The 25,629-nt window shown below is 41.1% G+C and overlaps 3 protein-coding genes across 3 annotated transcripts; 1 reads left to right on the top strand and 2 right to left on the bottom strand. All coding sequences in view use genetic code 11, as the record gives it.

Annotated features, from left to right (window-relative positions):
- Positions 1-3,829: 3,829 nt before the first annotated feature.
- Positions 3,830-5,956, bottom strand: EGR_04301 (Reticulon-4 receptor; the record flags this gene model as incomplete). Its single annotated transcript, XM_024493550.1, has 1 exon — positions 3,830-5,956. The coding sequence occupies one exon, from the start codon at positions 5,954-5,956 to the stop codon at positions 3,830-3,832; it is 2,127 nt and encodes a 708-aa protein (XP_024352058.1).
- A 5,394-nt stretch (positions 5,957-11,350) lies between these two features.
- EGR_04302 (hypothetical protein) lies at positions 11,351-12,637 on the top strand (the record flags this gene model as incomplete). Its single annotated transcript, XM_024493551.1, has 3 exons — positions 11,351-11,414; positions 12,365-12,504; positions 12,584-12,637. 3 exons carry the CDS (start codon positions 11,351-11,353, stop codon positions 12,635-12,637), a joined length of 258 nt encoding a protein of 85 aa, XP_024352059.1.
- A 4,606-nt stretch (positions 12,638-17,243) lies between these two features.
- Positions 17,244-22,412, bottom strand: EGR_04303 (hypothetical protein; the record flags this gene model as incomplete). The annotated part of the gene is made up of 6 exons (XM_024493552.1): positions 17,244-17,378; positions 17,743-17,886; positions 18,869-18,989; positions 19,743-19,825; positions 20,576-20,707; positions 22,329-22,412. The coding sequence occupies 6 exons, from the start codon at positions 22,410-22,412 to the stop codon at positions 17,244-17,246; spliced, it is 699 nt and encodes a 232-aa protein (XP_024352060.1).
- Positions 22,413-25,629: the final 3,217 nt, after the last annotated feature.

The raw sequence follows: 25,629 nt of genomic DNA on the forward strand, positions 1-25,629 counted from the left end.
AATACGTATCTTTCATCACCCCTAAGTTTTGGGCGAACACCAAGAGTGATAAAATGAAAACTACTTTAGGCAATGTTTCACCGAGTGTGGATTTGGATTTAAACGACCATTTTGTCCAAAATTATCCCGATTTTTATTTTAGTGAGTTATTGTTAAAACATCTGCTCATTACATTCTCAATTACTATTTTGTAATCTAGCCAATATCATTTCCTCACCTCAGTTTAAAAGAGAAATTATTTCTCATCTATTTATTTGGCTATTGAGTTACCTAGATGGACTGAGATGTAAAGAAATAGTTATTTTTGGCAGGAAATGTGACAACGACATCTGGCAAGTGAGAAGATTTTGACTTCCTTACAGTGTCACTAAGTCCTCGTAATCGGCTTTGTGTCGGTCAATTTATTTCACTACCACCTCCATAATGTATGTGCCGGTCGATGAATGGCTAAATGAAGTTTTTTTGGCACGTAGTGGACGCTAGATGACAATATTACGTGTATCTACGCCTTGGAGAACGTTCTACAGCTATCTCTTAACTTTTCATTTATAATACGTGCAATAAAATCAGATGCCGTAGCGAGGTAGACTAAATAGCAACGCTCCATATAATAGGAAGATCGTTAGAACGCTGCATATCTAGATTTTCTCACTCCCAAACACGAACTATAAAGCTTTTAAATGGGAATTCGCTGGGTACACAAAAGCACAGACAAACACGCCTAACGAGTCGAGATAATGTTTCAAATCATGATTAATGTTTGAGTTTTGCGTGTAGAGCGCTATGATTAACCGATCATCGTGAGCTCATTGCTAAGTAAAACCACAACTGACGATAGTTCGTCTCGTGTTGTTTTTTTTTTTAAATACAACCTCACTTCTCCAGCCCAATGGACTCATTTCCGAGCTCTGCGTTAATAAATAAGAGATATGTTGCTTCCACCTCATTCAAGTGCTTGTTTGAGGGTGTAATAATTTGACAAGAATCAGAAACAGCAAAAGAGGAGTAGAGGGTGAATATATTCAGTGAGTAAAAGAAAGGGAATTTTTGAGTTCACCGTCCGAATCGCGTGCGCTGAAAGTATGTCATGCAATGGCTACGAAGTAGCTAATTTCCGGCCACTCTTGAGTAAGTCCTGTCACTAAAAAAGCTTTGACCTAATCTTGCTTTCCATTTGGTAAAATCTGAATAACGCGGCTTCTTTTAAACTCAAATGTCTTTGCAAATTAAGTTAAAATCAGCTCCAGACTATGAAACTTTCAATAGTAGATGTCTGGTAATAATAAATTCTTGAATTCTAAAGGCAGCATTTCTGAACGACCTTTGCCATTTGCTCACCTGAAAGTTCAACAAATGAAAATTCAGGTTTAATCCATGAATATTTTTCCTTTTACAGAGAGTTAACCTCATTGCGTATGACTTAAGCGAAGTTGTGTGGAAAAAATGGAATTTCTATTTTAATGCGATGATTTTGAATTAATTACGGAACAGTTATATTTCATATCACGGGACCTACTTCGTTTACTTTCAAGACTGCGATAAATCACCATAATTTCCGGGGCCAGCTAAAGAAGATCCTATTTTTTTCCTCTCACGGAAAAGGTCGTGCACTAAAGGTTACTAAATTTCGAAATACTTAAGAAGTATAGAGTGGTTGTCATCGTTTCAACTTAAAGTAAAACTTCAAGGGTATAACCGAACAAGTCCGGCGTCTACCACAACCCTAGCAAATACTGAAAGCGAGTTCGAGTTTAAAGAATTCGTGGCTAATTCTTTGTCGTTTGGTCGTCATGCTAATTATTAAATATTATTTAACAAATGAGATAGAACATTGAATGTGTTCGTGACGACCTTGTGTTTCACGACCCAAGCCTTCGCAGAATCTATCAATAACCCCAAATTAAAGCAAAAAAACCTTATCAGCCACTACCAGATGAGTAAGATTATATGGACCATGAGTGATCTCAATTTTAATTTTAATTAATATTGACGCCAGTGGAGAATCCAACGCCGAAGTTGGAAAAGGTAACCTGTTCTTGTTGACCAAACCGCCTAGTGAGGACCCGGGGATTGCAGCTCCATGCTTAAAATAGGAAGACGGACTCCTGCCATTTGCATTTAAAAGAAATTTGTATTACTGCTGGTCAGATATTGTCAAGAATATCATGCTGAGCTTTATCAGCAACAATTTAGGCAAATCAGCGATAATGTCCAAGATTTTAATGCCCACGGGGACCGATAAGAGCCCTGATTCGCCGTCTACTCATGGTATCAAAAGCTGTGCACACAAACCCCCGTGATATCAATAAATACCACCAATTACATAAAATTAAAGTTTCGCCTCGAATAAATGACGCACTTGCTATATATAAATGCAGTATTAAATAAATATGCTTTACCTTGTCTTTCAACGATAAGAATAAAAGTGGTTCGAGTTTGAATTTCAAATTTTTCAAGCATAGTAATGATAGTAATAGTGTTTATCAATCTTTACAGTGAAGTGCAAACAAAGGAGCCTTTCTTTAGTATTGCTGGCAAAGGAAACCATAATTGTAATCGCTATCTAGCTACCTTAAGTGTAAGAGGAAATTATGCGGATCATCTTACCCTGGATTTCTAGTGGTATTCCTATAACCAAACAATGCTTAATTCACATATCGCAATTAGTTTGGTGTGGGTACGCGATTAACCAAAACTGCAGTCAACACGTCATTTTCATCACCGATACTCCCCCACTTACTTCTGCCCCGGGTTTTGCGTTCCCTACCCGATTAAGGTATCGATACTAAGCAGCTTGAGCCCCTCCGATTAGGCATAAATATATATTTACTTTTCCATTCAAGATGGTTGGAGCTTGAAACTCGTGCAGATAGTGATACGCATCGCTGCCATAAGATAAACAGACTGCAATCTACAATGGATAAAAGGCGAATTTATGAGCTACCTTTATTCGGTTGTTTAATCATCCCCCTGCTTATCAGATTTATCACACGAGACATCGGGACGAACCTATCTCACTCATTAACACAAAGTTCGCGAGTATTTTAAGCAGCCTTTAACCGAGGCATCTAAGGGTGTACTTTAGCAACCATCGTGAACGCCAATGTCTTCACACTACAAACCAGACGGCTTCCCTGTGTGGAAACGCGTTATCAGTCTGACACGCCCCTGACAGTAAAAGGTTATTTTCCTTTCAAAAAACACTCTACGACACGTTCTTCTCTTTCCTCTCCTCTTTTCCCAAGCGCACACGCACATACACACATGCATACACAGAGGAGACTTTAAGGTGGTAAAAGTAATGCAGGATATACTTCCCGATGCAAAGCTGACATAAGAAAAGTGGATGAGAGGATTCAGTCGCGTTCGTGTGCGTGTCTGCGTTGATGGTGATGGTGTAGCACGCACACACTCCCACAAGCACACGGTGTTACTGCCTCTTGCATAAATTTATACTTATTGCATAGGTATAAATATCCTAGAATAGCATTAGTGAGTGAGGAAGAGGCTGAGTGACGCGTGCATGTGGAAAGGAAAGGGCAGAGAATGGAGGAGGGAAAAGAAGCTGAGGCACCTTACTGTCGCAAGTTGTCGGGATTGCATAGAATATAGTGTGGATAAATAAGGCGGGAAGGTGGGCTGGCAGACGGGAAAATAAAACTGTACACAGCAATGTCCAACTACTACTATAGGGGGTAGAGAGAGGAGGGAGAGAGGAATTGGAGCTTCATGTCTATCTTCAGGGCGGCAAGAAGCAGAGCCAGAGGGAAACACAAATGGCGAAAATTGGAAAGACTCGGTGAACACACGTCCAGTGCTGGAGAGCCCATTAATCGGCGCTATCGCCTCCGAATGCATCGATGGTGAGGTTCATTTTCGAGTGTTGATGCTGTTGATGCTGGACCATTGTCTGCATCTGTTGTTGTTGCGACTGCTGGTGTTCCCTTTGCAGAGTTGTTTGATCCGAAGCCACCTGGGATAATTCCATAGCCCTTGGGATGTCGTATTCATGACTACCAGCTCCAGAATAAGATGATCCCGGTGGCGCCGGCCACTGGGAAATCGGCTGTATGCTCTGCATTCCAGGAACTGTCATACTCGGCTGAAGCAAAGGCGTTGCGGCAGAAATGGGCATGAGCTGGGCAGAAGTGGGGCTTGTTATGAGAGAGGCTGTGGGAGGTATATGTGTGGGGTAGGTAACACCGGAGGCTGAGGCGAGGTAATGATTGTACAATGGGTAAGCGGCGGCGATTCCGTCACATCCCATCGACTGAAGGCCGCCATTACTGTTGCTTCCGGCCGTCCGCGTGGTGATATTCCCAACACCCACCAGCGCATCGGTTTGCTTCGAGGCAGGAGCATCGTACGTCGCAGGCCTCCCGCCAATCTCCTTTGAGGGGTGGTTGAAAATCGCCCTGTGCTTTAACAGCATCATACACCTTGATCCGACCAGGAGGACGACCAGAGTTACCAAGAACGTTCCAATCACAGCTCCAATCATCTCTAACAAGGTGTATTGCTTTTGGAAGAGGAAGCTTGAATGCCCGTAGGCCATATTGCCTGTCAAGGAGGCGAGATCACCCTCTCTTGCCCTTTCGTCCAGCTGGGATGTTTTTTCATTGGCAGCTCCGAAGGTAGATTCCTTGGATGAGCCCTTGGATTTAATGAGAGGTGGAAGCATAGGACCACGAATGGTGACAAGAACCTCCTGATCATTTGCCTTCTCATCCCAAGTGATGCAGGAGAATTTGCGACCAATTTGTGAGAGCGAGACGTTGAGCTGCACAGTGGTCATCGTCTTCTCTTCCGTACCCGCACCAAAGTTGGGATGATCAAGGGATTGTGGCAGATCCGAGGGCATCCCTGTGACCTGACGCAGTTGACCCGATTCCACATATTTCCACGCTACCGATGGAGGTCGAAGTTGGACTACTGGATGATTTATCAGGGATTCACTCTCGCCATGACGAAAAGTGCTGAGTTGCTGTTCAGCAGTGTCCATGCGATTGAAGGTAATTGCAGTACAACTGAGAGTGGCTGCTTTTCCAGCAGGGGTTATATCTACACCGATAGATTGGATCCTGGAGCCCATGCAAAGGTGATCTGTGGTGAGTTCCTTCAACTCCACTTTTGAAAGGGATCCACTGATTCGCGGATCGATAATGCAGGCGGTTTTGAGGGAGGGTGACTTACTCACCCACTCCTTTACCCGACTCACCAACCAGGCCAGTTTACACGAACACTCCAAGGGGTTGTCGGTTAGGTCAATGAGACGATTTGGGTTATCGAAGTAGTCCGCAAATTTTGCATCCAATTGACGTATCCGATTGTTAGAAAGAATCAGTTCCTCCAGGCCATCAACTTTGGAAAAGAGGGAGTAGGATATGTCAGAGATGAAGTTCCGACGCAGGTCTATCCGCGCGGCTGAAAGGCCATAGAAGGCCTCGGTGGAAATCACCAACGGTTCTGGATCTGCCGAGGGCCCGTAGAGTATATGAGAGTCTGGTTGCAGCCGCTGTTTCTGCAGATATAACGTCTGTAAGTTCAGACCATAGAAAGTGTGCGGTTCAATTCGATAGAGAAGGTTTAGGGAGAGATCTAGGTCCCGTAGATTGGTCATTCCAAGGAAAGCTCGTGACTGAACCGAGCGGAGTTGCGAATTGACAATCCGGAGACTGACTAAGTGTGCCAGGCCCGTGAGATTCTTGGCACTCAGATGCCCAGGATCTGGAAAGAAACCACCCTGAATTACGAGTTTCTGCGTCCCCGGTGGCAGGTTTGTGGGCACACCGATAATGCGATCTTGGGGGCTGCAGTCCACAACGGCTTCGTTGCGAGAACAGTAACAGACGCCATCACAGAGATGCGGTTCAATATACTGTCCGAAAGAGGAGGGGAGTAGGAAGATATAGACCACAGTGAACAGGATGAAGGCTACTGCCGAAATATTCATCATGTTCAGATTAATTTACTTAATTACAGATTATCTACAAGAGAGAAAAACAAACAAGTTTAGTCTATTAAGAAGTTACAATGAATTTTTAAGAACAGAACGTTGATTGCTGGTCGTGCTTCCGATTGGTGTTTTAAAAAACAGTAGTCAATGGTAAAAACCAAATGATCAAGAATTCTGTTATTACTGGTACTACTGATCTTGAAGTGATGAAAACGAGGCAGAAACGAAGGAAATAGGGTCATATATGCATACACACCAGCGTTGTAGATACTTGCCCTGGGAACACGAAACAAACTTGAATAAACATGCCCACACAACCCCATGACCTGAGCTCGTCAAAGGACCATGCGGATATATGCGTGTGTATGCGTTGCAAGATGTTTAAGCGCGATGAGAGCAAGATATGCGAAAGAACGCCACGACAAATAAACGATAAATCATCGAAACTGCTCTATTATGTGAAGGAAAAGAAAAACCCAACTGTGAAGACGAAAGCATACTTCTCTTCGGAGTTAACATCGCCTGAAGATTGTGAGAAGTGGTGCGCATAATCTCGGCGCACAAAAATGAGTCTAGGACTTATCCAGGCTGTCAACGATCTGCAAGGGCATCGTACGTCCATGAACCAGTTTTTGAACAGAACATTTTAAGTGCATTGATAGGGCAAACTAAGTAGAAAACAAGCGCAGGGTAGGCACCAATAGTAGAATGCGCTAACAGAAAGCCGCTGAATTAAAAGACTTCGGCGATTGCTGTTTCTGCGGATTTCACCAGGTAAAATCACTTTTTAAAAACCGTATTAATACACTGGGATAAAACGTTGAAACGAAAATGTTTGCAGTCAAAAAGGGATTATGAAAGCCGTAATTTATCGGGTTTTAAAAACTTTTCGTTCTCTTTAGAAGCAGACTTCTCAAATTGAGATAGACAAGGGTAAACGTTTGTCAAGTCAGACAATCCAGCCCCTAGATGTGTACCAAAGTCAAGCCCACCCATTGGATGACAGGTCGCAAATCTCTACAGAAGGTGATACCCGTGGTTGAGGTTTGGATTTTCGCTCTGGACGTTGAGAAAGCACCTGGAGTACTTTCCGTGCAATGAGTCTCTTCCTTACAACTGCATTTCTCTTTCGCATGATTTATAAGCGCATTGAAGAAGCGTGCAATATTTTAGCCCAGACGTCTGGCACAGGGGAGGAAGGCGTACTAGACTAAAGGGAATGTGTTAATTTTTTACATCTGCGAAATGCTAGTTCCTAGAAAAGATGGTACATGGGTCTTAATGAAAGGTCAGCGGGTGCGATGTCACAGTGATGATGGACTTCAGTCTGCTTCTCCTCAATGGATTCTGTCAGAAAAGAGACACTGGCTGCGTTTCTATCCCTAAAAAAACATGCACACGTGTGCACGCTCAACAGAGAGTACAAAAAAGTAGACGGCCGCTACTATTTTAGTGATTAATTTTTAAGTAGCCTCTCTATGCAGCCCTGAAATTAAACTGAAGGGAGAAGGGAGAGAGGAGAGGAAGAAGCGATGACGAGAGGCATAGCTGCTACTCCTGCAGCCTCCTGACAACCTTCCTCTTTCTCACTAACTTTCCCCCTAGCACACGCACTCTCACCTCCCAGTCTCGGTCTGTCAAGTTGCAGAAGGGGAGAACACCAACCAGTCAGTAGGTTGTCGGAAGGAGGGGGAGGGGAAGCTAGAGGACGCAGGAGCGTGGGGCGGTGCAAGAGGGGTGTTAGCTAGCTCGTGAGCGCATTGGTCGACAATCGAAGAAGTCACGGAAATAAAGGTCGCGGCAATGATGACGGCATCTTTGGCAAACGTGATTCATCACAGTGAAGCCGCAACCTCCCCCCCTCCCAATCCGCCCGTGCCTCCCCCTCCATTCTCTTTAATTTTGCATCGCTTTCTCGGAATTAAAGCCAATGCACAGCTTGAAGAGACCCACCTGATTTTCCTGGCGGAGGCGTGCATTTCTCCCGTATCCCCACACCAGCACCTGCATGTCAAACATTGCAGTTTCTAAAGCACCTATTTCATATTTTCTCAACGCCTTACTTTTCTCGATCGAGGATAAAAGTGGTGTGTTAGTTAATGGCGCCACCAAATTTTAGTGAAACGCCATTTGTATGTGACAAGGCCACATTATCACAAGCTCACTGTTATTTCCAATGTCATCCTCACATACACCAACACAAACACCATGCTTACCTGGGCGCTGATCGTTACTATGGCCGAAAAATCTCACTCAGCCCACATAGGCACCGACTAACGTAAAGTGAAAATACTTTCGCCTTTGCTGCATTAGTACTCGGATGTGAGGGCAAAAATCCCAAAATCCCAAAATTCCAAAAAAGGGGGGACAAAATGGCTGTCAGATGGCCACACGATGCTGCGCACACGCAAGCAGTACAGCAAACTTGCACAGGCATTTAAGTAGCTACAGCTCTCATTAAATTTTAGTTCATTTGGCGGGCAAATTAATCGCGTGAGTAGCGGTAGTCAAAGCAGAGGTGGGGAGAAAAGTGAAAGTGCAGTGGTCAAGCCTCTCCCTCACTTTCCAGTTCCACATCAGTACAGTGTGCATGCTACCATCGTTCACTCTAATTAAGACCCGGCAGTAGCACTATAGCTCAGTGATTCGCCTGGTAATAATTGATGCGATGAAAAAGCGAACTACGTCTCCCATCAGTTGCTCCAAAAGACAGTGCTCTCAGAAGTTGCACCAGCTTTAAGAATACACCAATATACACGTCTGCAGTCGCTGCACTGTGACCGTTTTCTAGGCTGCAAGACCTCACTTTACTCTTAAGGTGAAACTGATAAATGCTTCTGTAATGCACACGTACACAGGGACACATGATTCATCAACCGCTTCGCAAGGCACTCTTCAGTTCTTTCCCCCAACTAATCCACCAATAAGAAAAGTGACATTAGGACGGAAGACCAAGGGATCATTCTCATCCATCCACAATGTAACACCATTCATACTTGATGACAAATGCATGAAAGTCTATCTCTTTCTTTCATATTCACATATCCTACACCTATTGGGGCCTTTTCCTAACACCTGTATTCTCACATGACTCATAAGGTCACTTTTTCTTTCCAGAATAGCGTTTTCCCCCTCCCCCAACCTCCTTCGCCTCATCTTCACAAAGCTGCCCGGACTAGGCATAAAAAGAACGACGATACGAGTGGGCCTTTTATGAGTCATCTCACTCTGCGGTCATTGGCCTGTCAGTGCTGGATATACATCGAGCAATGCTGATGGTGTGCATCGAATAAAGCGGCAATTTCAATAAGTCCGGTCACCTATGCATCAGCCAGAACAACGCGATGAATTTCAGGTTGCGAGACGCCGACAACGATTTGACCTCGTACACTCAACAGACTTCACTGCCTACTTTTATACTGGGGTGAACGAGGATTAGACAGCTCGACAAATATTTTGAGACACTTAATTTGCATATTCAGCGGAATTTGCTCCCTTTTGTAAACACTCAACCCTCCCCCTCTCGCTCCTCCTGTTCTCCAAAATTTGCCTTCGCCCAAAACAACCACGATCAAGTTGCCTAAGGGCTAGAGAAAATAGTTCCCACAGATTAGTCACCTGTTTTTCTTACAGAATAACATGCCAATACTTTGCGACACAGGATGCAACAGATGCATCGGTACGCGGGTCGGTCATTTTTCGGTTATTGCCCAACCACTGACCTGTTGACCCCTGAAGCTATGCCCTTACGTCATGCAGAAGGATCTATCTGGGGACTTTTACCGCCACAGGGTCGAGCTGAAACTACCTCACCGACCCTAAACGTGAAAGGCATTATTAATTAGACCTTCCCACTTTGGGTGGCAGTAGCAGAGGTAGAAGTGCACGACACTATTCCAATTAATTTCTTACCAACACCGGTACGGCTGACAATATTACTGTTGCTACCCCGCGTTACCGAATATACAGCTTTGTCACACTTTTCGCATGGCATGCATTTGAAATTCCAGGAAGCACGATGCAAACAAAACTGCACTGTTTTATGGCAAAGAATGCCAAATCCAGTTGGAGAAAAACGTGACAACACGGCGCATAGCAAACCATAAGGAACTATTGATATGAACTCTGAACCGTTAATTTTCCATTAAATTGCCTCGTGTGCAATGAACATTTGTGCTATCAAGACAGAAAATAAGCTAAATCTAGTTGAATTTATATGACGATGCAATATAAGGTGACTAAAGGTACCAGGAAATTGGTAAATGTAGAGCAGAATCAAATTTTGGGCAAAGTAAATTAAACGATCCTGAAAGGTTGTAACACTTCCTTGCCCGCAAATGCGTCAAATCAGCACTCTAGTTGCCTTTTAAACTAATCCAGGCTTAATAATACTTTTGGCTAGCTAAATGCCACTAACCCGGGGCACTGGGGCACTATTAGTGATGTCCAAGCTGCACAAAGTGGAAATCCTACCCTGTCGATCAAATCAACCCAGATTTGGTAAGTTATGGAAATAAGTTTGCTATGGAAGATTTGTTCTATTGAAACAGAATGTCGATCACGTCAACATTTGCATTTGATTTTCGATACAAGCCAGCTTTAAAATAGTGTACTAGTGAGGTGATATTCTGTAGGATAGTTATAACCATCCTGCACGGTCATATCACATCTAAACTTAACTTATGGTGATGTTAAAAGGGCGGAAAAAAATCTGCCATTTAGTTTTGAGTCAGCGGAATCAGGTCAGGGTAAATTGCTGCAGTCTAACAGTAGAAATATCAAATTACACTTTAAGCGCTGAAACTCCGAGTTTCGAGGGGAAAATACCAAATCCATATAGGCAAAGAAGCCGCACAGACTTTTAATCACCTATAAAAAGCAAATCTACTTAAAGCATGTGAAATATACTATAGGAACTGAGAAAGCCAGTGAGTCTACTGGTCGATTCATCGGAACGAAAGGGCTACGCGTATAAAGGAGAGGAGAGAAATGCACCGGGGTGATCCGAGACCAACCACCCGTGTTTATAATTGATTTCACGGCTTTGGTGGCCAGCCGTGGTGAGAGGTTTGGATCTGCACCTCGATGCAGAAATGCTATCTCCGAACAAAACCAACGTGTCCACAAAATTGGCACGTGAAAGAGGAGGCGGGGCGAGCAAGCGAGAAATATGAGATTCGATACACGCACCCTCGCACACGCAATCGCATACGTCCGCAACCACCACCTGTTACGGAACTTAAGTGTGTGTTCCGGGATTTGATACGAAAACCCAGAGCATGACCACGGAACATCCAATGTCTAACTAACTGCCTTCTCATAGTACAGAAGAAACTACGTACAAAGTAATCGTGCCAAGGCAGTACAGACGTCCAGCAGATGGTTGGATGAGTGATGACCGACCAACCTCCACTTTCGGGATTAACCTCTACTGAAATCAGTGACGCTGCCAGGGAGGGTGAGTCCTGTGTATGTATACATGTGTGGCAGGTTAGACTGCAGGTAGTCATTTGGTTCGTGAAGAATTGAGTCGTGCAGCACGCAGACACCACATAGCACACTTGATTTCATGCACTATCTTTATTTGTGCACGTATGGCATAAACGCATGGACGCTTGCGTTTGTGCGTTTAATTGTGCATACCTGAGAACCTTCAACTCACTTCGTATAAATAAACAGGTTGAGAGGAATTTTTCGTACCAAAGAAAGGATACTCACGCGATAATCTCCCCTCTCCCCTTTTCTCTCCCACAGAAACTAAGGCGGCAGTCATTAGCTTGTTACTAGCTCATTTTGGGCTATGATGAGTGGTGTGTAGAAGGGATTGCTTTTACAGTACAGACGAATTCGTATAGGCCAAACATAACTTATAATTACAGACAAGATTTCATCGTCGTGTAAGCATGCAGTGTTAACGGCCCACCGCCAACCATCACGGCCATAGACGACGCGCGTGAAAGGATTCCGTCCTTACCAAACAGTGGGGAGATGAAGCGGCAGTGATAAGCCACTACGATTGCCTTCACGACCTCCCCAGTTTAGCAGAAAAGAAATGGGATAAAACCGACTGCAGCCGTGGGGTTAGGAGTAAAAAACCAGACGGTTCACACCACACTACAGATGCGTAACCTTTTGGACAAACGGTAATTTACACCGAATTCCGTAGCGGTCACGTCATGGACAATAGTCACCCCCGGTCTGTGTGGAGACATGAAGGAGGGTATATACCACATCATTCTAGAGCAACGTAAATGCCACTGAGGTTTTGTCCGGTCCAGGGTTTGTTTCCTTCTCCCTACTCCTCTTGACAGAATTTGAAGCACCACACAGGTAAGCTGTCATAGCAACCACGGTGTGCGCGTGCGTGTGTTTGTTCCTCTAAATCCCAACTGTTGCCCTCATCGTCAGTTGGTGCACCAGGGCGGAAGGGAGGAGGGGTAGAGGCCGGGCGTTACCAGTTTGAGAGAAAATTGGAGGAACTCGCCCTCTCGAACTGTGTGCACGCATATGTTCGTGTGGCAGACAAGACGAATGGAGAGCAGCTGTTGGTCTGACACCGGGTGCTAGCTATTCTGTGGCGCAGATTTTAACTGAGGGAAATCTTAGTCACCATTTCTCTTGCTCTAGACGCTCTCCTCCCCATCGCCCCAACTTTCTAATCCCGAATTGCCTAATCAGTGACTAAAGGCGTGAAGTGACACTACACTACCTTTTCAGTACCGCTTGTCAGGAAGCGGTGGTTTTGACAATTTACTGAGTATATCAACCTATTCTTTTACCAAAATGCCGCCCACGCTGAAGTTTGTAAAGTGAGTTCTAGTCTCATCCAGCTGAGGGCCAGAGAAGGGTTCAGGCTGATCGATATTCATCATGCTAATCATTAATCGATAGTGGAGTTAGGCGTTAGCAGCAAAAACCCCCACAATGGCACACGCCCACACACACACACACAAGCACAGCTCTATCAGAAGCACGGGTGATAAATACCCAGTCTTGATACAAGGTAGATGAGAAAGAAATGAAGAGGCATCCAGTCGATAAATGAATGGAGAGAAGGTAGGGAGATGGCACGGGTGAGTGACTAGGCACAAACACGTCAAATACAATTTAACGTAAACTATGTTGAAAGTTTATGTGCAAAGTTTCAATCCATCAAGTCAAACATGGAACAATCCGACTAATGGGCGTCGTTAGATGCCCAAGTACTTGATCTTATTAGTACGATTAACCAAAACGTTAAAAAAGTAGGCAGCAGTCTTCTAACCTACTTAATGAAATCACTGGTGACACAAGAAGTCAGAAGACTTTTCAGTTCCACAACTGTTATAACGATGGGCACGGTAAAAGTTTTAGGATATTATATGCCGGCAGACAAATAGATGTGGGACAGTTAAAAATGATAAAATAACCTATTAACACAGAGAAAATAAAATTGGACTAAACCACCAAGCACCAAAAGCAAACAAATACGAGAATTATTAAGAAAGGTAGGCACTCACATAGACTGAAAAAGAGTTTGGAAGAATTTAGAGGTTGGTGTGGATACATCCAATAACCATCACGGCAGGAAGAAACCGCACCCAACCGTTTTGTCAATAATGTTAGAAAATATGGTGCCAACACATCCGACGCCTGAGGGAATCCGTTCTCTATCGAAGGTGGTTATCGTTTAGCGGCGCTCCACTGGTCAGAGGTCTGTTGAGCTGAGAGCACATTTTCAATTGGTAGGCACGTGGTGAATACTGACAGCGCGGTGCCTAATTGGTTGCAGCAGGAAGCCAATCATAAGCGAGTAAGGTCGTCAGCTTAACCTATGTGGGTCTGCACGCACGCGCATCATTTGCAAACTTTCCTTTCATCAATGATATTGTAAAAGTGGGGGGAAAACCCAATCCCGGAAACGCAAAGGTTTTTTGTAGAAGGGGGATAAACATTCCACTTCTAATTCGTTGTTGAGCTTTGATGTGGTACTCATTTCTAAAGGGTGGACATATAATCATGATGCCAAACTGGTGCACTCGGCTGACGTTTACACTTTCAGAGGATTAAGACTTACAACTGCGTCTATCTATCAAAAGCTTCAAATAGTTGCAAATGCTTTATTTAAATTTTATGAAGTGATAGGTCAGTACTGTAGGCCGAGTTTGGTTCACGACACCAAATAAGGGAGTGAAAGCCTTGGTTTTTCAGTCTCAAGCTTAACTGCATCATGAAATGAAACTAAGAATAGCTGTTTCTGAATTTCACGTACATGAATCTTTTCATTCTAAATTAAAGCATTTAAGACTAGGATCTCTATTTTAAGCATGCTACTCTGAAACTGAGGTTATACTTGACCGCAGATCAAGGAGATCCCATCTCTGTTTATTGTTTCCGATTCAGCAAGTCTGTCTACGGCAGCAGTTGTCATGACCTGATACATACACGTCGCATTTGTGACGCCAGACTCAGGTGCCAAAATGGGAGCAACACAAGCGTGTGATGCTGGAGTCGAACGTGTTAAAATTAAGCCTTGAAAATTAGCAAGGTTTTATCCAAGTTTCAGTAAGTGAGTTAGAAACGCAAAAATTGAGGCTCAATTTTATCAAAATATGCATTCATAATTTTTTTGGTACTTCATATGAATGCACGAACTCTGAAGGAAAAGTTGGTTGGCAATAAACCAGTAAGCATGGATGAAGGAAAATATCGAAATTAAAGGTAAAAAAAATCAAACTAAACCACACAATATCCACACACGTATTCGCTGTTGATTTTAGTTTTTATGGAGGGGTGTACAGCCTGGGCTGAGATCATGAGGCACAAGAAAACTAACATCGCAAAGAATAACAAACCTAGAGACACCATATTTTAACGGAACAATTACAAGTAATATCACGGTTCCATTTGATCTAGCCAATCAAAAGCGATGAATAGGAGAAAAAGTATATTTCTCACCTACTCGCTCACTACCCACCGTTGAACGTGCAGCTTTGATTCATCTCAGTGGAACTCTAGCTTGTTTTTGGTTAGCAATGAAAGAGTTTGCATTTCAAGGGCAAACGATAAAAATTAATGCGTAAACAAAGTGGGCAACCGTTCACTCAGTGTTTGTGAACCTGGAGTTCCTAACACATTGTCCCTTCACTGAGCCGAAAAGGTCTAGAATTAAATTAAAATATGTATGAAACTATACTTTATCTGAAAGGCACCCTTAGCGTAATTGTAAATCTCGGGCTTCAAAATAACAACTATCTCACAACGGAGTATTACGGCAATAAACTAAACAAACTTTCTAGCTTATTCTACTAAGACAAACACCTAATTCACATAGAACAGAAAGTGAAGAAAGATAAAAGCAGCTACAACAGCCTATTTTTCTGTAAATATTTAAATAAGAGCAAGAACTTTGCCGGCCAGATTTCGTGTCATGCAAGACCTAGTTACAAAGGCTCTCAGGCTATTCTTTCGCGAAGATGGGACTTTGGCTAAAAAAAGTAAGGCCCGTTTCTTAAGCCGTGCTTTCCGCCTACAGCTCTGCCGATTGAATTTAACTTCGTCATTAATGAAATTGACCAAAATGTTGTCTTAAATTTAAGGGGTTGCTACAGTTTTAATGGGGTACTTGTTTCAATTCGTTAAAGTTGTTCGCGTAATTTTGTTAGAAATTTTTCAAACGGTAGAACAGGATACGGAAATAACTCGTATTAATTAAATGAATTTGTTGACAGAATGTTAGTGGTACGATTCTCCCCTAAAATAGAGTAAATTCTACATGGTTTTAATCCAAAAAAACTAAAGAAAATACGTAAAAGGTAAGTGCTGCAGGAGAGACACAAGTAATTCCTTTTTTCAGAAGATAAAATCTTTCTTAACAAGCAAGTATCGGATAGTGCACACAATGGGCATGATGCCTGGTGGATCATCACAGCAGAAAGATCTTGATAAATTTTGCAGTGTGATGCTGAATCCTCCCATCCCTCCGTGCGATTTATATACGGAAAGTGGTTTGATGAGAAAGCAAATAGGAGAGGCAGAGGTGGTGAGATAGCAATTCGCGCAGGTGTTCCCAAATACCTTATCTTCCCTTAATACTGATTCGAAAGGAAGCAATGTTCTACTCCACGAAACGTAATACCTCATGGTGATAACGGCCTGGAAACCGGACTATGAAGGCAATAATCTTGTCTAAGTTATATGCAAAATAAGAAGTGAATTTGAAGAAAATCATGCTGACAATTTATTTCAAAAATAGAATTAAATGACAGTCACGGCTCAAATTTTCAACTGCATGAGTTCACGCCCACCCCAAATGCTTGGCAAAACGCATTCAAATTGCTCACAAATTGAAAAACATCAGGTTACTTGTAAACAGACGACAAAGTCTTTAAAAATTGTCACCACAGCCTTCTTAGTTGATGCTGTTTAACAGCACGGATATACACTTTGGACTACTGAGATCAGCCCAATTTTCGCGGATTTGTAGTACATAAAACTAAATTTTTAAGCGGCCAATCACAAAAATAATTCCCTTTCCTATTTCAAATTACAAGAGTTGAATTACCAACTAATTCTTTTTTATTCAGTTTTATTGCCTATACTACTCGATAATATTAAACTTTAACATTTTCTTCTAAATTTGGCAAAAGTGCAACTACTGAACTTTATACTTCGCACTTACTTCCCACAAAATTCGCATTTTATACGCCTCTCCATATATTTAAATTTAAGGCTGCACTTTTTGATTCCCGCAATAAAATAAATTTCTGCTATTTGCATGCTTTCTTTTTACTTTTTTTTACCGACCTCGAATTCAACAGTGACCCAAAAAAAGTAGAAATAGCCAGACGTTAAAACTGTCTGTCAAGTTTTTCGCTATTCGAAGTCTTTTGTTAAAGGCCCTTTCAGGCTTGCATGAATGGCACTGCTTTTAAATTTTTAGCCTATTTCCACGCTTTTGCCTGTTCGAGGTTCCAGACACCGTTTGAGTGAGTTTTTGCAGAAGCTAGCGCCCTCGTTTACAGAAATTCCAAACTGTTTGGAGCTACAGTTAGCATTGATTCCCTCACTGAGCATATGAGAATGGCATGTCTTGCATCTTGTTTACTTTCTCTATCTTTTGCAGTTGACGTCTGGTACTCAGATATCTATCAAAATCCCTTAGCTGTTTGTCGTTGATTCACCAGCAATTAAAGACGTCACCGATGCCTGATGACTGCTCCCTAAACAGCACAGGGGAAAGTGACATTTAGTGGAAATTTACACAGTGTTTTCCGCTGAGGCTATTCTAGATAGGGTTGGAGCCTCTTTAAGAGCATTTCCATTGTGCTTTTCGTAGAGTTATGGAATCGGTGTTGGATAGCGCAACCTGAAATTCTTGCCCTTGTAGCTTGAAGCCGACTTGATTAGCAGATTGGATTGAATGAAAATGTACCTCCTTTACCTAATAAATGATAGGAGGAAAATAAACAGGGAAAGGCTGCGCTAATATGAATCACTGTTAAAAAGGCCACTGATATTGTGTGCGAATGTTCATATTGCATTTCGGCTAAGAATTTTTGTAGAAATCGGAGCCGAGACGATATCACTCCGCTATCAATCATTGAAAAAAGCAACTACGTACTTCTGATTGATGCTGCCATTGGCACGTTTTATGATATGCGAATCTGACTACCACCAATTTATCCACTTCACAAATCAGGATTAGATTGCAGTGGCTTGCCTTACTAAACGTGTTTCCTTACACTCAAGATAACTGAGGTGAACACTAGGTATTCCGTTTCCCCGGTTTAATATTAGAGCCATACCTGTGTGACATCTTGATTTCTCCCTATGAGTTTGGCATCATAAGTATGAGACATGTTGTTTATCAGTTCATGATAACAGTAGTTGCACAAGCCATTTCGACTATATTTTTTAGGATAATAAGAATAAATTGATGCAGGATTTTCCTAGGATATGAAAAGCTACATTTTTATTTTCTAAGCAGCAGTTGAATTAGTCAGTTCGTACGAAATTAATAAAGCGATTAAGGGACGGCCCACTGAGTAAACGCTTCAAAAGCTGTCACGAAAAACGGCTGTTTAAGTTGTCTCCAAAAGCGATTTGTGTTTTGTTTTCCAGTTCTAATGTAATTAATCGCATTCCAGTGAAATGTGTCGCATATAGGTTACACAAGGAAAAAGAATTCTTCATGGATAAGTCAGCGTATCATGCGTCCATCAGCTCAAAAACACCTATTACATTAATTTAAAAAGTTGCAGAAATTCTATAAAATTTGTGACAAGGCCAAATCAGCAAAATGTCGGTGTACTAGTGGTCGATTTTTCTCTCAGATCCTGGTTGAGAACACATTCAATGTATTTTTGCATGGAAGAGGGATAAGAAGTGGCAAGCTTGAGTGTTATGATCGGATACTTTATACAAGAGCATGATTTTCTGGCCGTTACAATGAATTTATCAACTCCTAGCTACTCTATGACATAAGAGAAATACATAGAAGCCCATTTTAAATTGAAAAAAAGCTACCAAATTTTAGTTTATTAACTTTTTTTTTGCGTAATTGGTACCAATAAAATACTTGCAATAAAATTTTGTGAACATAAGTTAAGAATTATTTCAATCAAAGGAATTTAAACGAAACAAATGAGCCTCTTTGTTTTTCACCCTAATGCAGTGCACACAACAAAGTGCCTCAACTTCCGCAACCTCTCCAACATTGTTAATTCAAACATCCGGCGGGCTTTTTTTCCTCAGATAGGTAAAATAAAAGCGTTAAAGTATCAGCTTTGCCCGCTGGAACTCTTCACCTTACATGTTAACTTTGAGTCATCGTTATTTATGGGTTGCTTGTAACAAATGCTGCGATTCCACTGCAGGAGTTGAAGCCTTTTTTCCCACCTCGTAGCCTTGCGCCAAGGCGTGCGGCCACACACAAGCGAAGTGGAAAAACAGATAGTCGCTTTGCATTGGAACAGAAACGGAATTTTTGTCTGGGAGAGATTTATGAGCGTTTATGTGCCTATCTTTTGAAAATATCCTAGGATGAGCATTTCTGAAAAAAAAAAAGTATATTCATAACGCGATACCAGTGTACAGCGCTAATCCGGTAGCGCTAAGTTCCTGATAACTATTTTAGTGGCGGCGAAACTCAGAGAACTTCCCCCACGGTTGTTTTTGCCCATGTTGGTTGGAGAGTCCATTTAATAGGCATTAGAAAGGGCTTAGGTACAAGTGCAAAACAAAACCCCTCTCATTCTTTGCTACGTACTTTTAGTTTAGACTGGAAAGGCTGAAATCACAAGAAGCCAGTTATTAGTGCAGACGTAAGGAGCAAAACTAATCGTCTTAATAGAGATTGATTTTGGATCTTAAAATGTACATCAAAACTTAAAGCGGTAAATAAATTTGCAAAAAATGTTCCATATAAGTGTCATTAGCTCAAATTTTAACATGGTGCGTTTAAATTCCTGTATGATCTATGCTCCTTTTGCGAGTGAAAGCATCTAACTCAGAGAGCCATACATCAGCAATACATTTCAGTCACGAATGCCTAACTTTGCTGTCGTTAAATAGCAAATGGTATTTTAGAGTTGCAATAATATCCAATTCAATGAAATGTCAAAAGGTGAAGTAGAAATCATTAAATATGAAATCTGGAATAGCCGAATGTCAGGGTCAAAATCAATTAGGATATCAGACATCAGTTATCCAAAATAGTTTTAAATCGTCTATTAAGTGATGAATGGGCTCTCTGATGGAGGAAAGATCCTTGGTAGAAAGGTGAATTCGTATGGGAACGGGTTACTCAGCAGAGGTATAAAGTGCGATAACATGAATAACTCGAGTGCTAAAAAATGATTCACCAGAGAAAATAAAACAAACAGGAAGCTTTTAATAAACTCAAGGAAAAAACAGTTTCTGAACTGTTTACTAAATTGCCTCCGCAGTGAACGGATGGTTTGCTGATCCATCGCCCAATGGCTGTTCAACTCTTGTTACTAGCGTAAATTCTATTCCAGAAATTCGAACTCAATCTACAAAGAACTTTAAAATATTTCCGCCCAAAATGCTTCCAAAAGCTGATCCAAAAACAATCAAACGGCGAATTAAAGGTTCCGTGCCCATGGAGCAAAGTTCGACTGCAGAGTAGGAATAAATTGGGTGCCGTAAATTTGCGTAGGCGTGGCGGCAAAATATCCGCAAAAATAATTCAAAGGTTGTGTTCTTCAAAATTAACTTAATTTCCTTAACTGAATTTGCTTCTCCAAATGTATGTAGTACTCCTTTTATTCATTAGGAAATAATGAGTAATACGGGCATAAGCAGTCTGGTTCTCTTCATAAAGAACATCACAAAGGAAATATCTACCTAAAGTTTTATTTTTGAGCTAAGTATAAAACGAGCACTTTTTTCCTCAAGTGACAAAGAGATCCATCTGCCTATTTAGCAATTATTAACGCTACCCTCTGCTTTAGTATCTTCTGGAAAATTTCCGCATGACTAATTCCTGTTGAAAAAAAAAACAAGGCGATATGAATACTATGAGTGGAGAGGTATTGTGCTTATTAAATTAGTTGCTTAGATACTTACGGAAAATAAAGGAACATATCCGGGGCGTGAGAGATGAATTTTTCAAACTTTCAGCTCTTTCCGGAGTGAATTGCTATGGTATTTATACCAAAAAGTCATAGAAGTAGAGAGAAGTAGTTGGCATAAAACACGCCTGAGGTATGCAGATATAGGGATATGACTTAAAAGCGTCATGCAAACCTAATTGTTAAATGAATAGAAACTTGAAGATCATAATAAAAGTGAACTACGATCAAACTCAGAATAGAGGAATATTATTAATATCACCGAATCTAGCGCCATTGGGACTCGGTCACTAGGATGCCTGAGTCTTCCATGATTGTGGGATTTCAGGTGATTCTGAAGACACAAGAATCCAGTGGTAACTAGCATTGGCATCGACACGAGCTAAAGGACAAAAAGCCAGGTTTTAGTCCGAAATACAGAAGACTAGAATGGTCCTCGGTGGTAAAATATACCCATCATGAAAATTCCATTTTGTCACACCCACATCAACCTAGCACAAATCACTGCTCACCTGCCAAAGGTATACGGACAAAGCAGGGATCTCAAGAACCGGAGGTTTCTTTTTACTCGAATAAACGGACAGACAATGGGGTGGGGATGGGACAGGCGTGTCCATCATCAAGGGACAGGTGAGTGTGGTTACCGCTGTAGCTGAGTCAGACACACACGTCGTGTATATGTCCATTGCTTTACACTTTGGCCACAAATTTGGCCTTCTCATTGATCCTATTGTCGGCAAACTAATGTGTTTAGTCTTGGCCACTGCCATTAATTAGTGAAGCATGCAAAAATTACTAATTGTGTATTAACTACAGCAGTTGTTTAGATATAGAGTGTCGGGCGCCAAATTAAATTTGACCAAATATGCAGAAAAAAGGGGGTTTTGGGGGGGAGGGTTGGAGAATAAAAGATAATAAAACTAGGAGGAATATTCCTAGTGATTTTCAATGCTTGTGAGTTAGGGTAGTTCAGTCGATACAGCTAGGTGAAAACAGAAAGTTTTACTTCCTGAGTCTACGTTGCGCTATTAGTTCAAATCGTGGTCACCTGAGGGCTGGTTTTGTGAACTTGAGTGGCAAATGACAACCTCTCACAGCCTTATCAAATTGTTTGCAACGCAACGAACCGGTGAAGTGGAGGGATAAACTTTTATAGAAACGAACTTCTCACCTTGTTACATAAACGCGCAGCAAATTCATTATCGCTACTCTTACTAAAAGACGTTCTGTTAGTTGATATAATCAACATGTTTACTCCGTACCAGTTTGACAAAGGAACTTATTCAAAAAAGTTTTGATAGTCGGCAGTTTCAGTGCGATGGCCAAAAAGAATAATTGAACTTGGTTTATAATTCAACATTGTATCATAATGACAAGGAAAGGCAAGCTTCAAACCTCAATCTAGATGTCCAGCCTTTCAACCATCGCTGATTTTTATAAAGGCAACTACAACTGTCACCGCTGCTAAGTAAAGCGCAGTTTTAAACAAGTGTAGCCATGTCTACCGCTACTTTCGGCTCATCATCATCACTTTCACAACTCAAGTCATTAGTGCAACTTTTTTAAGCAGTTTACATTAGAATAAAACGCGATTTCATACGTCACCTTAATTTCAGAGATCCACTAAAATGGACAATAATCAAGAATCAAAACCTGCGTCCAAATGTTAGCTATAGGCTAGCTGCGCGTTTCCTTGATACAAAGGGACAAAAAGTGGAAGAAGGAGATTTTTAAAAGAGTGGATTAAAAAGTGAGAAGTATTTATTTATGTAGACGTTTCATAATGATGCGCTTACATTTTTTCCAGTTAGGAGCCATGGACCAATATCTCTCAGGATGCATGAACTGGTCATGTAATCAAACTTTCTTTTCTTATTCATTCCAATGTTGATATGAGGCTTTTTATTGGGGATCAGGAAAATGTTGTAGGCTATTTACTTAAATTAAGATGATTCTCATCTAATAATCCTTTTTCACAAATGTTATTACTTACAGGAAACAAGAGGTTGAAACTCATTTAATTTCAATAGTAAACACAAGTAGAGGAGTGAGTTTTCTAAGAGTATCCACGATAATTTCCATGAAGAGCTTTGGCACGAATATAAGGATGTGACATAAATAAATCGATGGTTGGGTTTTGGATTCCAAGTCCAGTGTGACGCGAAGGAAGTTCCTTTCATTTACACCATCTAAAGCTAAACAAAGAGTAGAGCATTTTTGTAGAGAGAAAAAGGATGACCTGTTCTAAAGTTAATTGAAACAAATACACCTTGTACAATCGTGGAAAACATGTAAACTTTAGCAATTTCGGCTAAGTCTCAAAACCTACTATTATAATGCTCGCTACTTCATAAGTTTTATCCCTATCTCGAAGGCTAAGAATAAAAATCAACATGATAACGGTTAAAAAGTTACTTCAAAGTTATTGTAATCAAAAAGATCCAGTACTGATCAACGGAGGAGCTGTAATATAGCAGTTCACGTAAGTCAGATGCACAAGACAGTAACATTCTTTGCCGCCCCAACGTGAAAAAACATTTTTGAGAACTATCAGTTTCTTGTTCCTCTTCAAATAAACTATGAACGTGCATTTATAGGGTTAAGTGAATTAAATTGAGCAACATTTTTATGCAGTAAACCAGTCTTGAAATAGTCTGTGTTGCCTGAATGATGGACATTTTGGATTATAATAAATAGCAAGTGCATATGCTTTATGATCGCTGCTGATATCCTCTGGGTTGTTTTGAGATAATATCTCTCTTAAAGTATGAATTCCTCAGCGAAATTACAAGCCTTGTGGGTCGTCAACCATACACTGTTCAAGTGAGCTTGACATTAAATCAGAGTAAAGCCTACATCCCTAAAAAAACTGTCCCTCTAAGCGTCTCTACCATATTCCCTCTTAGGATCTCAGAGGGAGATTAAGTACCACAGCCCGAATATTTTACTGGTTCAAGATAAAACCAAAAATTTGGCTACTGAAATTACCTGTTTAAATACTGTTTATAATCCACAAATGCAATTGTCCTTAGACTAAGGAGTTTATGCATCTATTTAGCTATTCTAAACTCATGCAAGTTGAAGCACCAAGATCTTTAGTAAGCTTACGAAAATACCTTACTTTTTGTAGCTATGGCAGTGACTATGCTGAATATTATCTCAGGAATTAACCATGCATAAACAAATAATTAGACAAAGTACGAATTAAATAAAATATGATTAATCAGAGATACTTTAAGGTTTTTGCATGAATAAAAAGCCCTAAATTTAGATAGACCTATTAATAAAAGGAATCAAATCTTCATAAGTAATTTGTTATATGGGGAAATATGTTTATTTCCAATTCCAATGTATTGCTTGAAAAAGGTAATTCAAATAATGAATTTGTCAGACCATGAATTCCTGTTTCCGTTAACGCATATATTAACAGCCCACGGACAAGGTGATCTAGAGCGCAAATAGCAATGGCAGTCAAAGAGGGAACGATTTTCAAGTCAACTATCCTACAACGCTCAGATAGATATGGAATTTAACTATTTATAATGCTGACAGGTAAACAGTGATGCGGATTCGAGGGAAAAACTGCAATTTATTAAGGGTGACAAGAGGAGTACATTTTTGACATTGAAAGTAATGAAATTGAGGTGAAAATTTATGCCCCATATTTACTCTGCTGTCAAAATGGGAGAACACACCAACTGACATTATCGTTATCTTCCATGATTGTGAAAGTGGACCATTAAGATAAAACCTTATTCTGAATTACAGAATTAGGGCAAAAAATTAGATGAACGCTGTCATAGTAAGCAGATCCTATCTTTCGGACATGTCAGAAGATTTAGCCACGGCCTGATCCCAATGCAGGTCAGTATGTGTGTGGATGGGGTAGCAAGTGAGAGGCTGACTTTGTTTATGCCCACGAACAATGGGCGCATCCAACACAAGACATTTATGGGGTATCACCTCCGCATAACTGCAACACTTTGTTAAATCAGATTACTGGCACTTTTATAATCAGACACAAAATACTTCATTATCAATGAAAAAGGGACTTACAAACTATTGTTCAGGCAAAAAAGTTAGGAGAGTCTTGCACAAAATAATAATGAAATACCTTTAACACTGGCATTAGAAGTATGACCCTCGTTGTTGCCTACTGAATCGTCACAATGCACCAGATAATGATTACGGGGAACGGCAATTACAATGAGGCAAAGTCAGTGGAAGTGAATGACATTATGTCTGATGATAAACACGAAAACACAAACCTTTGGCTCATGCAATGGTGGCACAGATCCAGTATCATTAGGGCTTCAAGAGAAATAGGGATACTCCAAAACTTGAAATGGGGGAATTGGCAGAATCAGGTGGTGACTGACAGAAAGTTGAAGTTATTGTCATGTTGATGATTTTGAAGGATAGTAAGATTGGAGCAGGATATATAGGAATAACCAAAATTTATTTAGAACACTGTTTTCTAAAAAAGCCTTTTATAAAGTGTTTTCGTTTATGAGCTTTGAAAAAATGGGGGGAAATAGCAAAAAAATGCTTGTTAATTTTTGGCTACACAACATCACCTGTACTCTACCGTTTTAAACGTATACGCCCAATCCAGTGTTCTGTTAACTCTCATTCGACGAAATGAGTGGGTTGAATCATGATGCAAAAACAGTGAAAATTCAACAGGCCTGATCAAAGAACTGACTAGAGCTCGGCTCTTAAGCTACAGAAGCTGGTTTCCCGTCAACTTCGATGTAGACTGCTTCCAGTTGATGCGCTTTACCGTAGCAGGACGCATCACACAACAGCTACCTAAAGAGGTGACGACGGTGATGAATCAATGTTGATTTGTTGATGCATACTGTAACAGGTTAAGCAGTGAATGATCAAATGAGGAGTTGAGTCGCTATTTACACTCTAATTCACCTCTGACTTGACAAGAGCACCCATTCATGTCTCAAGGGAATGTTGAAATTACTCGTTCACGCACGCATTGTCTGACTACAAAATTCACAGAATTAGGTGATCAAGTGGGTGACACATAGCTTGACTTAGGAGACAACAAAAACCTTGAAAGAGTGCCAGTACGCTTTCACA

This window comes from Echinococcus granulosus (assembly GCF_000524195.1).
Source record: "Echinococcus granulosus chromosome Unknown EG_S00026, whole genome shotgun sequence".
In the NCBI taxonomy this organism is placed as follows: Eukaryota; Metazoa; Platyhelminthes; class Cestoda; order Cyclophyllidea; family Taeniidae; genus Echinococcus; species Echinococcus granulosus.